Source organism: Leishmania donovani, chromosome 26, assembly GCF_000227135.1.
Source record: "Leishmania donovani BPK282A1 complete genome, chromosome 26".
In the NCBI taxonomy this organism is placed as follows: domain Eukaryota; phylum Euglenozoa; class Kinetoplastea; order Trypanosomatida; family Trypanosomatidae; genus Leishmania; species Leishmania donovani.
Window position 1 is genome coordinate 872,938 of NC_018253.1, and position 12,961 is coordinate 885,898.

At 60.9% G+C, this 12,961-nt stretch overlaps 4 protein-coding genes across 4 annotated transcripts; all 4 read left to right on the top strand.

The window, feature by feature from the left end:
* Window positions 1-298: 298 nt before the first annotated feature.
* Window positions 299-1,705, top strand: LDBPK_262250 (kynureninase, putative; the record flags this gene model as incomplete). Its single annotated transcript, XM_003861762.1, has 1 exon — window positions 299-1,705. One exon carries the CDS (start codon window positions 299-301, stop codon window positions 1,703-1,705), a length of 1,407 nt encoding a protein of 468 aa, XP_003861810.1.
* A 1,241-nt stretch (window positions 1,706-2,946) lies between these two features.
* LDBPK_262260 (hypothetical protein, conserved) lies at window positions 2,947-5,424 on the top strand (the record flags this gene model as incomplete). Its single annotated transcript, XM_003861763.1, has 1 exon — window positions 2,947-5,424. One exon carries the CDS (start codon window positions 2,947-2,949, stop codon window positions 5,422-5,424), a length of 2,478 nt encoding a protein of 825 aa, XP_003861811.1.
* Window positions 5,425-7,086: 1,662 nt separating this feature from the next.
* On the top strand, window positions 7,087-9,306 carry LDBPK_262270 (syntaxin binding protein 1, putative; the record flags this gene model as incomplete). Its single annotated transcript, XM_003861764.1, has 1 exon — window positions 7,087-9,306. One exon carries the CDS (start codon window positions 7,087-7,089, stop codon window positions 9,304-9,306), a length of 2,220 nt encoding a protein of 739 aa, XP_003861812.1.
* Window positions 9,307-10,527: 1,221 nt separating this feature from the next.
* On the top strand, window positions 10,528-11,331 carry LDBPK_262280 (hypothetical protein, conserved; the record flags this gene model as incomplete). The annotated part of the gene is made up of 1 exon (XM_003861765.1): window positions 10,528-11,331. One exon carries the CDS (start codon window positions 10,528-10,530, stop codon window positions 11,329-11,331), a length of 804 nt encoding a protein of 267 aa, XP_003861813.1.
* Window positions 11,332-12,961: the final 1,630 nt, after the last annotated feature.

Consider the following 12,961-nt stretch of genomic DNA (forward strand, 5'->3'; position numbering starts at 1 on the left):
TGCATTTTGGCGCACGCGTGTGCAACATCGTCTTGCGCTCTGTGCGGTCTCTGCGCTCAAGCTTCAACGAAGTAGCCGTGCTCCGTCTTTCTCTGTCTTTCTATTCCTTCGCCTTTCGGCTGTGTGAGCGAGATCCTCCCCCAACCGCCATCACTCCCATCACGTACGTCAACGGTTGCACTTGCACGCACGCGCAAAGAGGCGTGCGGAGAAGCACACGCGTACACAGCAGCAGCAGCAGCAGGGCGAAGGACTCAAATCGAAAAGAAACCAGAAAAGTAAAAACAAAACGCTTTCCATGCGCAACGCAGCGGCCGAGACGCTCTTGAGCACCGTCAGCACCACCGGCATGGCGCTGACGGAGGACGGCTTTGCGGAGTACATGGACGAGGCTGACCCGCTTCGTGAGCACCGCAGCTCGTACCACATTCCCATGATGCGTGACGGCACCCAGTTCTCGTACTTTGCTGGGAACGCGCTGGGGCCGCAGCACGTCGGCGTGGAGGCCTCTATGGCGGCCTTCCTCAAGAAGTGGCGCGAGCAGGCAGTTGAGGGGCACCTCATGCAGCCCACGCCGTGGTTCGAGATTGACCAGATGTGTGTCAAGGACATGGCAGCCATCGTGGGTGCCAAGGACACGGAGGTGGCCATCATGAACACGCCCACGGTGAACCTGCATCTTCTCCTGAGCACCTTCTACCACTCACAGGGCAGCAAGAAGAAGATCATGATAGATCCTCATAGCTTTCCGAGCGACGGCTACTGCCTCCTCTCGCAGCTTGAGACACGCGGGCTGAACCCCGCCGAGGACCTTATCAAGATCACGGCGCCGGGCACCAAGGACTGGAACGGCCCCGTCACTGCGATCCCGATGGAGGCTTTCCTCTCGGCCATAGACAAGCGCGGCGACGAGACGGCCGTAATCATCGTGTCAGCTGTACAGCACCTCACAGGACAGTGGCTCGATATCCCTGCCATCGTAAAGGCCGCGCACGCCAAGAAGATCCTCGTCGGCGTCGACTGCGCCCACGCCGTGGGCAACGTGCCGCTGCACCTCCATGACTGGGACGTCGACTTTGCGTTCTGGTGCACGTGCAAGTACCTGAGCAGTGGGCCCGGCAGCATCGGTGGTGTTTTCGTCCACAACAAGCACACATCCGGCGCCATCCCGCTCAATCACCTGAGCAGGCGCTGGGGCAGCGAAATCCAGAGTTGCTTCCCGAAGCACCACAGCCTCGAGCCGGCGACAGGCGCCTCGGAACTGCACATCAGCACCCCATCGGCTGCATGCTATATGATTCTGGCGCCGTCACTGAAGCTGATGGCGTCGGTTGGCATGGAGGCGATCCGGCAGAAGTCGTTGCTGCTTACGGCCTACCTGGAGCTGCTTTTGAGTGAGCTCGTGCCTCCAGGCTGCATCGAGATTGTGACACCGGCGGACCCGAACCAGCGCGGCGCCCAGCTCTCGCTCCGCATTCTTCCAAATAAGCTCAAGTCCGGCCAGGCGGCCGCTCCGGGGTACCAGTGCGGCGCCGGCGGGGCTGACGAGATGGATGACGCCTCCCTGCTGCAACGTCAGCTGCTTGACGAGGGCGTCATGATTCACAGATGCTCCCCAGACGTGGTGCCTGTGGCGCCGGCGCCCATGTACAACAGCTTCGCGGACGTCCTGCGTGCTGTACGCATCATTGCCTCCCTCTTCTAGTCGAACGAGTGCAGCGCAAAAAAGGATGCGATGACGGGGTAAGGAGGGGCAGCACAAGGGTCCGTCAATAGGGATGCATCCGTGCCAACTGCGCGAGCGTAGACGTACACACACGCGAGCGGGGAGGAGGGGGGAGGGAAGAGCTGGGTCCTAGGGGGCCACTGCACCACAACTATTTTCGCTGCTTTCCCTCTCTCGCTCAACTTACACACTCTCCCTCTGTGCGTAGCGCCCTTCTTATCCCCACCCTGCCGCTTCCCTTTTCGTGTGTGTGTGTGTGTGTCGTCGTGTTGTGTTCTCTCACCTATGCTCGGCAGCAATCAGTCCCTCCTCCTTTCTCGTGCCTCTGGCAGCCGTACGTGACGCTCGTGTGCGGGTATCAGTATGGGTTCGGGCACTCGGTGTAGTCGTATGTCTATGTGCCTGTGTGTGTATGGGTGCATGTGTGCGGGTATGATGGACATGTAATTCCCAATGCCTTCCATGTGCGGCATCGCTTCCCTGCTCTCCCTCGCCATGTGCTGAGCGCCGCTCACGAAGGTACGGCGGTGATGTGCTCACAAGTGCCGCGTGTGCAGGTCTGTGCACGCGCGTCTCCCTTTCGCTATCGCTCGTTCTCCGTTTTCTGCGCGTTGCTTCTCTGTGTGCGCATGAAAGTGTACTCGCGTGCATCGATGTAGGAGTGGTCCCAGAGGTGCGAGCAAGGCGGCGCAAACCGATGTACACCGCCTCCATCCCGTCTGCTTCTCTTCCCCTTGGAGAGCGTGTGAGGGGGGGGGGCGTATTGGGCGTGCGTCGACGGTGCAGCTGCCTCTCACCGCAGAAGACCTCTGTTGCTGTCTTTCTCTTGCCTACCAGATGCAACGTGCTTTGAAGAGCTGAGGCAGTGGCGGGCCATGGGCACCCGCTCACGCAAAGGAAAAAGGAAAATGCACGCGCCCCACGCGATTGTGCAGAAGGGGGGGGGCAAGAAACTGCTTTGCGTGTGACGTCCCCACCACCACCACCACCATCACAGCCGTATCCATCTCTTCCCGGATGCCACATCCCTAACCTCTCTCCCTCCCTCTTTCCCTCCTTTCGGTTCTCCTGCCCTGCTGCGGCGACTGCAGCTACTTCTTGTTGTGCTCTTGTAGTGGCTCCCTCTTCTGTGCGCTAGCCTCTCGCACCTTACTCACTCCCACGCCCTGCCGTCCACAAGCAACCATATAAATCGGACGCTAAGCCTAATCACTGTGCCCATGGCGGACTACACGTACGGCACCGCCACCCGCCACGCCGACGGTGTCGACAGCACGTCTACCCTCGATGACCCGGGCCTGCTCGGCAGGCTGGTCAAGTCTGCAAAGAGCGCGCACAGCACTCTCGGCCGTGCGCTGGACACAAACCTGTCGAACCAGCGCTTTGGCGGGGCGGAGATGGAGCCGAGCGCGCTGACGATCAACTGGCGCGAGCGAAGGCGCCAGCTGCGACTGCAGCAAGAGATGCAAGGCGCATGCGACGACATTCACCTGCGCGCGACGGGGAGGCAAAGGGAGCAGCGCAGTGGCGTTTTAGGGGCATCAGCGACCGGTCAAGTACCATGCGCAGCAGCCGCGTCCACACTATCAGCGGCAGGCACGGCCATGGGTGGCACCGCTGAAACGTCGCAGTTGTTTATCCCGGCACTACCGACGATGGCGCCATCCATGACGGCCGCCGCCGACGATGGCACGGAGGCCCTCGGTGGCACGAAGATCGGCGGTGACGACCGCGGCTACGTCACCCTCATCGGGGCAGTTCCGACCTACAATACAACGCGACTAATTGAAGACAACTACGAGCTTATCAGCAGCTTTCGCGCCTACCGCACGGACGCACTACGGACGGAGCAGCAGGCTGCCCTCCGTGACGTCTCGGCACCCCACCCCGACCTTCTCCAGCAACTAGCACCGCTGGTTCAGCAGGAGCAAGGCAGCGAAGCAGGCCAGCAGCATCTGCTCGTTGATCAAGAAACGCTCCCGTATCACCTCCGCCAGCGCTACACACAAGCCCGTACGTCGCAGTCGACATCGGCGGCGCATGCAGATGCGGCTGCTGCGGCAGCGGACGGAGGCGATGACGCTGCGGCACATAGCCCTGCGTCTCCGCGGCAGGCGGACGACACGGCGCCGATGACCGCCGCCGCCAAGGGCACGTGGGCCTTCACCTGCCAAGGTCGTCCGGACATAACGGGCGCGCAATACAGCGGCCCGGTCGCTGGTACTGGCGGGAAGGGTGGTAGCGAGCCCTGCCGTCGTCGCCTCATCGGCCATCGCCAACCATGCCTCGGCCAGTACCACGTGCGCTACACCGTCGTCGAGCCGCGTGTCGTCGGCGGCTACGTGGCACCACATGCCCCGAAGATGGACAAACAGCCGCAGGGCGAGGCAAGCGCGCGAAAAGACGCCGGCGGCGCAGAGGCAACGCATCGTACCAACAGCGCTGCGGGCGACAACGGCTCCAACTTGGGCTACACGCAGCGAGAAGACTGGCTCTTGACTACGAATCAGCACGGGTCGCGCAACGGGAGCGCCGACACTGCCGCGCACCGTGGCGGCAGCACGCATGGCCGTAACATCAAGGGCAGCTCCATGTTCATCTCAGAGTCGCCGCGGCAGATGAAGCACGGCACAGCAGCCCCTGATATCTTTTACTGGCCGTACCCCGATGTGCGCTCGACTGTGAAGCGTGTATCTTGCCTTGTGCAGCTTGACAACCCTACCACGCACCGCCGCAGGGAGCCGCTCGTCTCAGGAGTGCCGGCCTCGGTGTACGAGGTGTGCGGCGATATCGCGGCTCACCAGCCACGGATCGTGACTATGAATCAGACAACTGGACGCGACTCGCACTGGTACAATCGAACACCGCCTAAAGTCCTCGGCGAGCCGCTGGATGTAGATGAAGCACTGCGCGCGACGCGACCAAAGGAGCGAGCTGCAACGTTGCTGCCCTGTGCGCACGCAAGTAACCCGAACACGGATCCAGCGCATGCGCTGGCCCCGGTGGACACAAGCGTCTCTGTCGAGCGCAATTTAGCATATCCACAGTCCTTCATTGGCGGCTCAACGCAGCTGGAGCGCATCCGTGACTTTGGTAAGATCCTCAGCCGAGACAAGCGGGAGGCGCTGGCGCTGCGCAACATCGGCAGCGGTGCGGGCAATGACGTGCTTCCCGGAGAAGCCGAGGAAGCGTGCGAGTGGACGCGGAGACGTAGCCACTCTGCCTTGATACACCCCCGCGCGCCTGGTCATCAACCATTGCACGCGCCGAACGCTACCGAGCTCGGTGAAGTGCCCTCACTGACCCTAACGAAGCCCCGCTCGGGGTGCACGACTGATCTCGGCAAGGGTACAGCCAGGCCGATGAACCTCCTACCGCTGCATGACCTCACATACGACCCGGAGCCAGGCTATGTGCTGATAGGGCCACGCGTGAAGGGGACACCGTCGATCGCCCGCACTGCGACACGTCAACAGGTGCAGTCATGGACTGCGGGGAAGGGCTGCGGTGCCCCGGTGATGTACGATCCGACAGACTACCTGGCCCCACACGTCAAGTCGGTGCCTGACTTCGAGAAGCAGATTACGAAGGAGCGCGAGTTCCGCGGCCACCGGGTCCAGTCAGAGCGGTACCTGCAGCTTTTTCCCTCCGCCCCTGGGCCCGGCCACTACACGGTCAACTACAAGCAAGTGGAGTAGTGAGTGAAGCTGAGGGTGCAACGAGAGAGAACAAAGAAAAGTGATAGGCACCAGTGCGTTTACTCTCTCTGCGTGCGTGCGTGTATGTGCATGTGCACGCCCGTCTCCTCTTTCTGCATTCGGACCTCTGCGCGGTGGAGGACTCAGCGGCTCTGATAGACACACACACGCACACACACGCACACACACACACACACACACACACACACACGTGCACACACATGTGCATACACCCACATAGAGGGAGGAGTCTGCCCGTTGCTGTCTCTCTCTCTAGCTTTTTTTTGTGTGGTGCTCTCCCGTGCCTGCTCGCGTGCTTTCCTTCGATTTTGTTCCTTTCCTCCTCCGTCTTTCCTCACTGCCACGACCTCACTCATGTATACTGCCTCTCCCTTCCCACCACTTTATCTTCACCTCCCTCTTGCCCCGCTCCCTCCTTCATTCGTGTGCGTGCGGGCCCTTGTAGGTTTCTTTCCTGTGTCTCCGTGTGTGTGTGTGCGTGCTCCCGCGCACATCTACCCTCACGTCGCGCTTTCTCCCGTTTCTTTCATAATACAAAATGTTTCTTCCCTCTTATACTCCTCGTGTGTGGGCGTTGGTGCGTGTCGGTGGGGTGTTGGTGCATCTTCTGATGCGCAGTTGAGCACCTGCGTCTGCCGTGGCGACATGTGGTGGCTAAACCCCCTCCCTCCCCCCTCACACACACACACACACACACACACAGCGACTTGATGTACAACACACTCGTCTTGCCTTTACTTTGTTGCCGACGTCGTCGCTGACGACTTCGTTGCTGCGCCCCCTCATGTCCCTTGGCATTAGTACTGCTGGTTTGCCGCTTGGGTGTCCGTGTGCGCGTGTTCGCACGCCTACGTGGATGCGCATGCGTTGAGGGTGCTGAGATCATGGCCGTCATGTGCGTGCACCAAAGGGCAACCTGGCGTCACCGAGCGCAATGACGAAAGAGAAGATACGACCCGCACGGGAGGGAAGGGCGGACTCTGGCGTCGTCACGGCCGCTGCGTATGCCACGGCGCGCCGACTGACAGTGCCCAAATGGCGACAAAAACAGCGACAGAGGGTTGCCACGCAGGGAGCCACGCAAGCCCCACTCACCGTCTCAGTGGGGTTGCTCCCTTACTCTCTCTACAACTGCGAGAACAGCCATTGCCCCTTCCCCCGTCTCTTGTCTTTATACACGCACACGCACACACATGCGAACAAGGAGTCAGTGCGTGCTGTGCCGTGCTGAGATGATGAGCGATGCGTGCACTGCTTAGCATTTGTTCATAAAGGGCATACGTCCTTTCCGGCTTCTCGCCTCCTCCCTTTCCTTACCTTCCCTTCCCTCCCGCCCTCCCGCTCGCTCGCTCCTTTCCCGCATACACGGACGCACATCGGGTCCGTCGTACGCCGTTACGTGCCCGCCATCTCTGCGGCGCTATTCATTCCACCTCCCTCCTCCACACACGTTCGTTTCTCGTTCCCCGTTGGCGTGTTTGTTTGTCCTCACTCCCGACGTTGGCGGCCGTCTTGCATCGCTTTCTGCCCTCCCCCGCCCCCTCGCGTACGCGTCTGTACAACGGGATCGCCCGCTCATCTCTGCATGCAGTTCTTCTGTTCGTTGCATCTATAGCAAACTTCTAGTTTCTCGTGTCAGCCATGCGCGGTGGCAGTCCACCGCAGGCGGCTGGCGGCCGTCTCAACTCCAGCCCCGCCGCTTCCATGCCGAGTGGCGAGTTGTCGTCTGCCTCGTCGACGAGCGTCTACGCCGGCGGCCTCTCGTCGGCGCCCGTTCCGGCGGGAGCCAAGGAGAGGGCCCAGAACGGCAAGAAGGCCGCCTTCACCCGCAGAGGCATCCTCGGCTGCGTGAAGCAGCGAATCTTTGCTGAAATGCTTGACCCCGTGGAGGGTGACTACAATATAGTGGTGTGCGACAACAAGGGGGCCGAGATCCTCAGCACATGCGTGCGCATGCACGACTTGATGGACCACGGCGTGACTCTCGTCGAGGATCTTGGCATGCCACGTCAGCCGGTGCTCAGCAGCGCCGCCATCTACCTTATCGAGCCCACCGAGGAGTCCGTGCGCCGGGTGATGAATGACTGGCAGGCGAAGAACATGTACCGCGAGGCGCACGTTTTCTTCACCTCGTCTTCGTCGGAACGACTCATTCAGATCATGGCCTCGGAGCCGCGCCTCGTGCAGGCCATCAAGACCTTGAAGGACATGTTGCTCGACTTTGAGGTTCCAGAAAGCTTGCTCTTCAACTTCTGCATGCACAGCGACATCCAGAGACTTTTCCCACCCGACGTGGCGCTCTCCGGAGGGTGCCAGAACATCCTCAGCGAGGTCGCCACGCGGCTGGTGTCCGTCTTCTTCACCATTGGTGCCGGCGTACCAACGGTGCAGTACCAGGGCAACAGTCAACTGGCGCAGCAGGTGGCGCGCATCTTCATTGACCAGGCCGCCCAAGCATCGCGCACGAACCCGGCCACGTTCCGCATGTCCAGCGCTGCGACGCCATGTGGCGGTGGCGCGGCAGACGAGTCCCCGCTGCTCATCCTCGTAGACCGCTCCTTCGATGCCGTGGAGCCGCTCATGCACGAACGCACGTATCAGTGCCTGCTGAACGACCTCATGCCTATCGAGAACAACATCTACGAGCAGACCTACGAGGGTCGCTCCGGGCAGGAGGCAACGCGCAGCTGCCCGATCGACGAGCATGACCCGTATTGGTGCCAGTACCGCCACAAGTTCTTTCCTGTCTGCCTCCTCGAGTTCCCGAAGAAACTGCAGAGCTTGATGGCGGCCAACCCGAACCTTGTGGCGGGCATGAGAAGACTGAACAGCGGGTACGGGGCGGGAAGCAAACTCGGTGATGTCGGCAGCGCCATTCGTGCCCTGCCGGAGTTTCAGGAACAGCAGGCGAAGATCTCCCTGCACATCGACATCTGCACCAAGATCATGGACCGCTACAGGCAGCAGAAGCTGGCGGAGGTGTGCGAAGTGGAGCAGGACGTCGCCACCGGGCGACGACCGTTCAAGGAGCTGTACGACAACATCCACCGCCTGACAGCGGACGTCTCTCTGCCGCTTGGCGTGCGCGTGCGTCTCATCCTGCTGCTGATTGCTGGCACAAACACGCGCGAGTTCTCCGAGGCGAAGAAGCTTATGCTTCTGCAGGAGGCCGGGCTCAGCAGCCAGGCCGACCTCTGCAACTCCTTTTCTATGTTCATCTCGCGAACGGGCCAGCTGCCGCAGGAGGCGGCAGCGCAGGGCACCGACAGCGATGCGAACAACGGCGGCTGCAACGGCGGAAACGGCAAGAACCCCAGCGTCTCACTCGCGCGCCGCTCTCTGCGCATGAACCGCACAGGTGTCCAGGGCGTGAGCGGCTCGCCGGGCGGCAACGCGCAGGCGAACGCGGCTAACGAAGGTGATGAAAATGCGAGTGCCCCAGCGGCGGACCTGTACCGGAACCAGGCATACTTGATACTCCGTGCCGCCGCGAGCAGCACACTCAGCACGTCGGACTTCCCCATCTTCCGTACCAGCTTCGGTGGTGGGCGTGGTGGCAGCCTTCGCGGAGCACTGCAGCAGCGACGCGCGCTTCGTGCTGCTGGCGGTGGCAACGAGGGTATCGACTTTGGCGGCCTTGCCGGTGGAAACACCAAACTGACGCTCGACCTGGGCCACGAGGGAAAGTTTGCGCTAAAGACACGACGCCGCATTGTACTGTTCGTGTTGGGCGGCGTAACGTACGGTGAGGTGCGTGCCGCGTACGAGATCGCGCAGACCGCGCATGTGGAGGTGTTTGTGGGCGGCACGTCGCTATTGACTCCAGATAGGTTCCTTTCTAGTCTGAACTCTCTGCGCTAAACAACGGAGGTACACGTTAAGTCCCGTTCCCATTTCCCTTGCCTTGTGCGGAGGGGCAAGCAGAGGAAGCGTTGGTGACATATTTGCGCTCGCGCACGCGATACCCGGTGCGCGCTCGACCTTGGCAGCTGCCGCCGTCACGCGCCTGCACGCACATACACGCACTCCTGTGCCGAAGCTGTGAAGTGTTCTTTTTTCGTTACTTATTCTGCGTGCCATGTAAAAGTGCTTGGATATGCTTCTGCTGCTGCGTAGCAGGTTGTATGCACCTGTGCGTGTACGGCTTGTCTCTCTGCCTGTCTCTCTCTGGGCACACCCGAAGAATCTTAGCGCGACGCACTTGTCCCTTCAGACGTTTGTGGGTTGGCGGCCACGTGCAGCGATGCATATGCGCGCTAGTGCGTATGTCTCTGTGTGTGTGTGTCTGTCTGTCTGTGTTTTGTTTCCCTCAACTCATTCTCACATGCATTTTACAGCTGGTTGTTCTGTGCGCTGCTGCTTTCTCTTCGCCCCTCGCTTGGAGGGGGTGGTGGCGGTGGCGGAGCCTTGTGATGTTTTCTACACTGTTTACGGTTGCACTGCACTTGCGCCACCTTTTGTTTCTCCCTCCATCCTTTAATCCCCCTCCTCTGTTTTTTTTTCTCGTCGTGCCTGTGCCTGTATGAGTGTGGAGGGAGACAGGCACAGACACACGCACTCAAGCGGTGCCACGATCCCGCCCACAGCGGTAGTGAGAGTTCCAAGGTTGCGTCTCTCTCTCTGTCGCGCCGTGTGCCATCCCCCTTGACACCCCGCTCAGCGACACCATATGGTCCTTGACGCCTGAATACTCGACTGCCTCTCCTCCCCCGCAACACTCACCCTTGGCCTCTAAACCGGCTCCTTCTCCAAGAACCACGTGAGCTTCTGTACAAGTGCAGGTGCGCACATAAACACGCGAACACTCGCGCACACGTGTGTCTCGTACGTACCGGTGACTCAGCGCCACCGGCACCAACGCGGCCGTCCCAGTCTGCCTTGTAACACAACAAAGGCATCTCCTTGTCGAAGTCGAGTTCTTTGGCGCGTGCTTGACGACAGCACCCTGAAAGGGGGAGCGTGAGTAAGTGGCAGCGAAGCAGTCGTGCAACACGAAAAAAAAGGTGCGAGAGAAGGACACAGCAAGTGCGGCGCCAGACTTATCTGCGAAGTGCGTTATTCAATTTGTTTTCTCTCCGAGCCATGCGGGGTCGCACGCTGACGCTGTTGGTCCGCGATGCGCTGAACGCGGGCAGCTCCATGACTTTGGGCAGCAAGGGCATGCGCCCCTCTCCAGAGGCACATCGGCGACGAATGCCGTGGACGGCAGCTAAGGAGTACGTGCCCGGCGTCGTGTTGAACAGCAAGGAAAAGCTCGTATTGGATGGGACGCAGCTGGTGGAGCTCGACCACATCGATCGCGCCTCGCAGGTGGACCCGCTTGAGGTGCTGAAGGCCGCCGTGGCAACACGCGCCTACAACACTTCTACCGGCTTCAACATCTTCCAGCTCGCCTCGCAGACGCGCTTCCACGGCCGTGGACAGAAATTCTTTCGCGAGGAGTGGCGGCAGGGCACTTACGAGAAGTACGTTACTTTAGCCGCCATCGACTTTGATCGAGAGGGCAGCAAAGGCACGGCGTACGGCTACATCACATTCCATGGCGAGTCCACCACCCGACCTGTTGAGATCCACTACGCCGACACACCGGGTTGGCAGATGGACTACGACGAAGCCGCCGCTGTCCCGTTCGACGCTGCCGTGCCACCTCCGCCGAGCATCGGCACGGAAGTCCCGGTAGATCCCTCCACGTACAGGCTAAAGGCATACCCCTTTTACGATGCACCAAACCCGCCGGAGTTTGTAGAGCGGCTTCTCAAGGATCGCGGCGTGTTGCCAGACCTGCCAATGGACGCCTCGGCACCCGCAGAAAACGCTGCGGCCGCCTCAGCAGACGGCGCACGCGCGGACGGTTCGCATCACTACGAGCCGAAGGGCAGCGTTTAAGGCGCGCACAGGGGAAGAACGCTGTGCCGCCATTCGGCCTTTCCCACCCCTCCTCTGACCTCTGCCCAGCTCAGCACTTCGTCCTCGTACTTCCGTGTTATGGCATGCCATCATCAGCGGCAGCGGCTGTGGGCTCCATTGCTGTTGGTTGCCTCACAAGGGTGTTGGTTTCCCTGGTCCACGAGAGGAGGGGCAGTCGCCCGGCGCACATCGCCCCCCCCCCCCACCACCCACCACCCACCACCCGCAGATACGAACAGAAGATTGCAGCGTCCTTTGCGTTCTCTCGATCACGCTGGAAGGACCACCTTGTCATCATAGTGTCTTTGCCCTCATGTGCGGTGCTTCTTTTTTGACTTGTGTGTTGTTCCGTTAAATGGCGAGGGCTTCGGTGGGCGGTGCTGCACGCCTGACATGAGTCTGACGAGCAGACATTTCCGGTTTGGGAAGGAAAGGGAAAGGAGTTAGTCGTCATCTGGGTCGTTGTGCGTACGTGCCGCATGTGAAGGCGAAAGAGTGCGTTAGTCTGTCTGTAACGGATGTGGTCGTGGAGGTGGAAATGGAGGGCGATGAGTGACACGCTGTGGTGTAAGTAGGTCCCCTTCCATGCATGCTCCAACGTTTGTGTGTGTGTGTGTGTGTGTCTGGGTAGTGCGTCGCACTCGCGGCAACTCACTTGCGCCCACGCGCACACGTAGGCAGGTCCGCTGCATGCTACGCTACCTCATTCACAAAGCAACAGAAACGCAACGAATCCGCGCGGTCACCCGCATCGTGCAGCGCCCGCTCCGCCCTTCCACCGAACCTCGTCGTTGCGTGTGTGAGACGAGCGCTCTTTTCGTCTCATTTCCTGCGCTGTCGCGGTGCGGTGCCCTACTGTCCATTGCCGCGGCGTACTGCACCGCAGCGAAGAGGATGCGCAACTGTATGCATGTGCAAAGTCAGCTATGACGGTGGTAACGACACCTTTCGCGCACACTCCCGCTCCCTCTCTGCGCCACCATGCCGGCGCGCATCTGTGCATCGCGACACCCCCATTCCCTCGCGCCTGCATACTCCGCTCTCTCCTTCCCAACCACGCACACATACACCTGCTACCAGATGCCCACATCCGCTTCTGTATTCCGTCCATATGCTCGCATGGCACGTCACACATAGCGCCCGCAGGGACGCGCACACTCCCTCGTACACGATACTCACGTCAACTCCCTCTGCCATCACTCGCTTAAACATCTGCTACACACTAACTCACGCATACCACCCGATTCCCCGCCACCACTCAGGGCACTGTCTCAAGCCTGTGACTCGGGTTTCGGGGTCGGCGACGAGCCCGTTCAAAGTGCGTGATGTTTCAGCGACGTGGCCCGAGGCCAAACGACGCCATCCACAGCGAGTGCCACAGCAACCTGCGCATGGCAAGCGTGCCGCACACCTTCACCGGCAAGTCTGCGGAGTATTGCCGCCTTTTGGTGGCTAAGCATGGCGCGCTGGCGTGCGTCATGCGCCACGGCGGCAGCGCGCTCCCGGGGCGGTGTTTCCCCGGCCGCCTCGCCGCGCCGCCCATTCCTTTCGCGGGCGGCGGCCCGTGCGCCGCAGGGCCACCCCTGGCCCCCCCTCCCCGCGCGCGGGG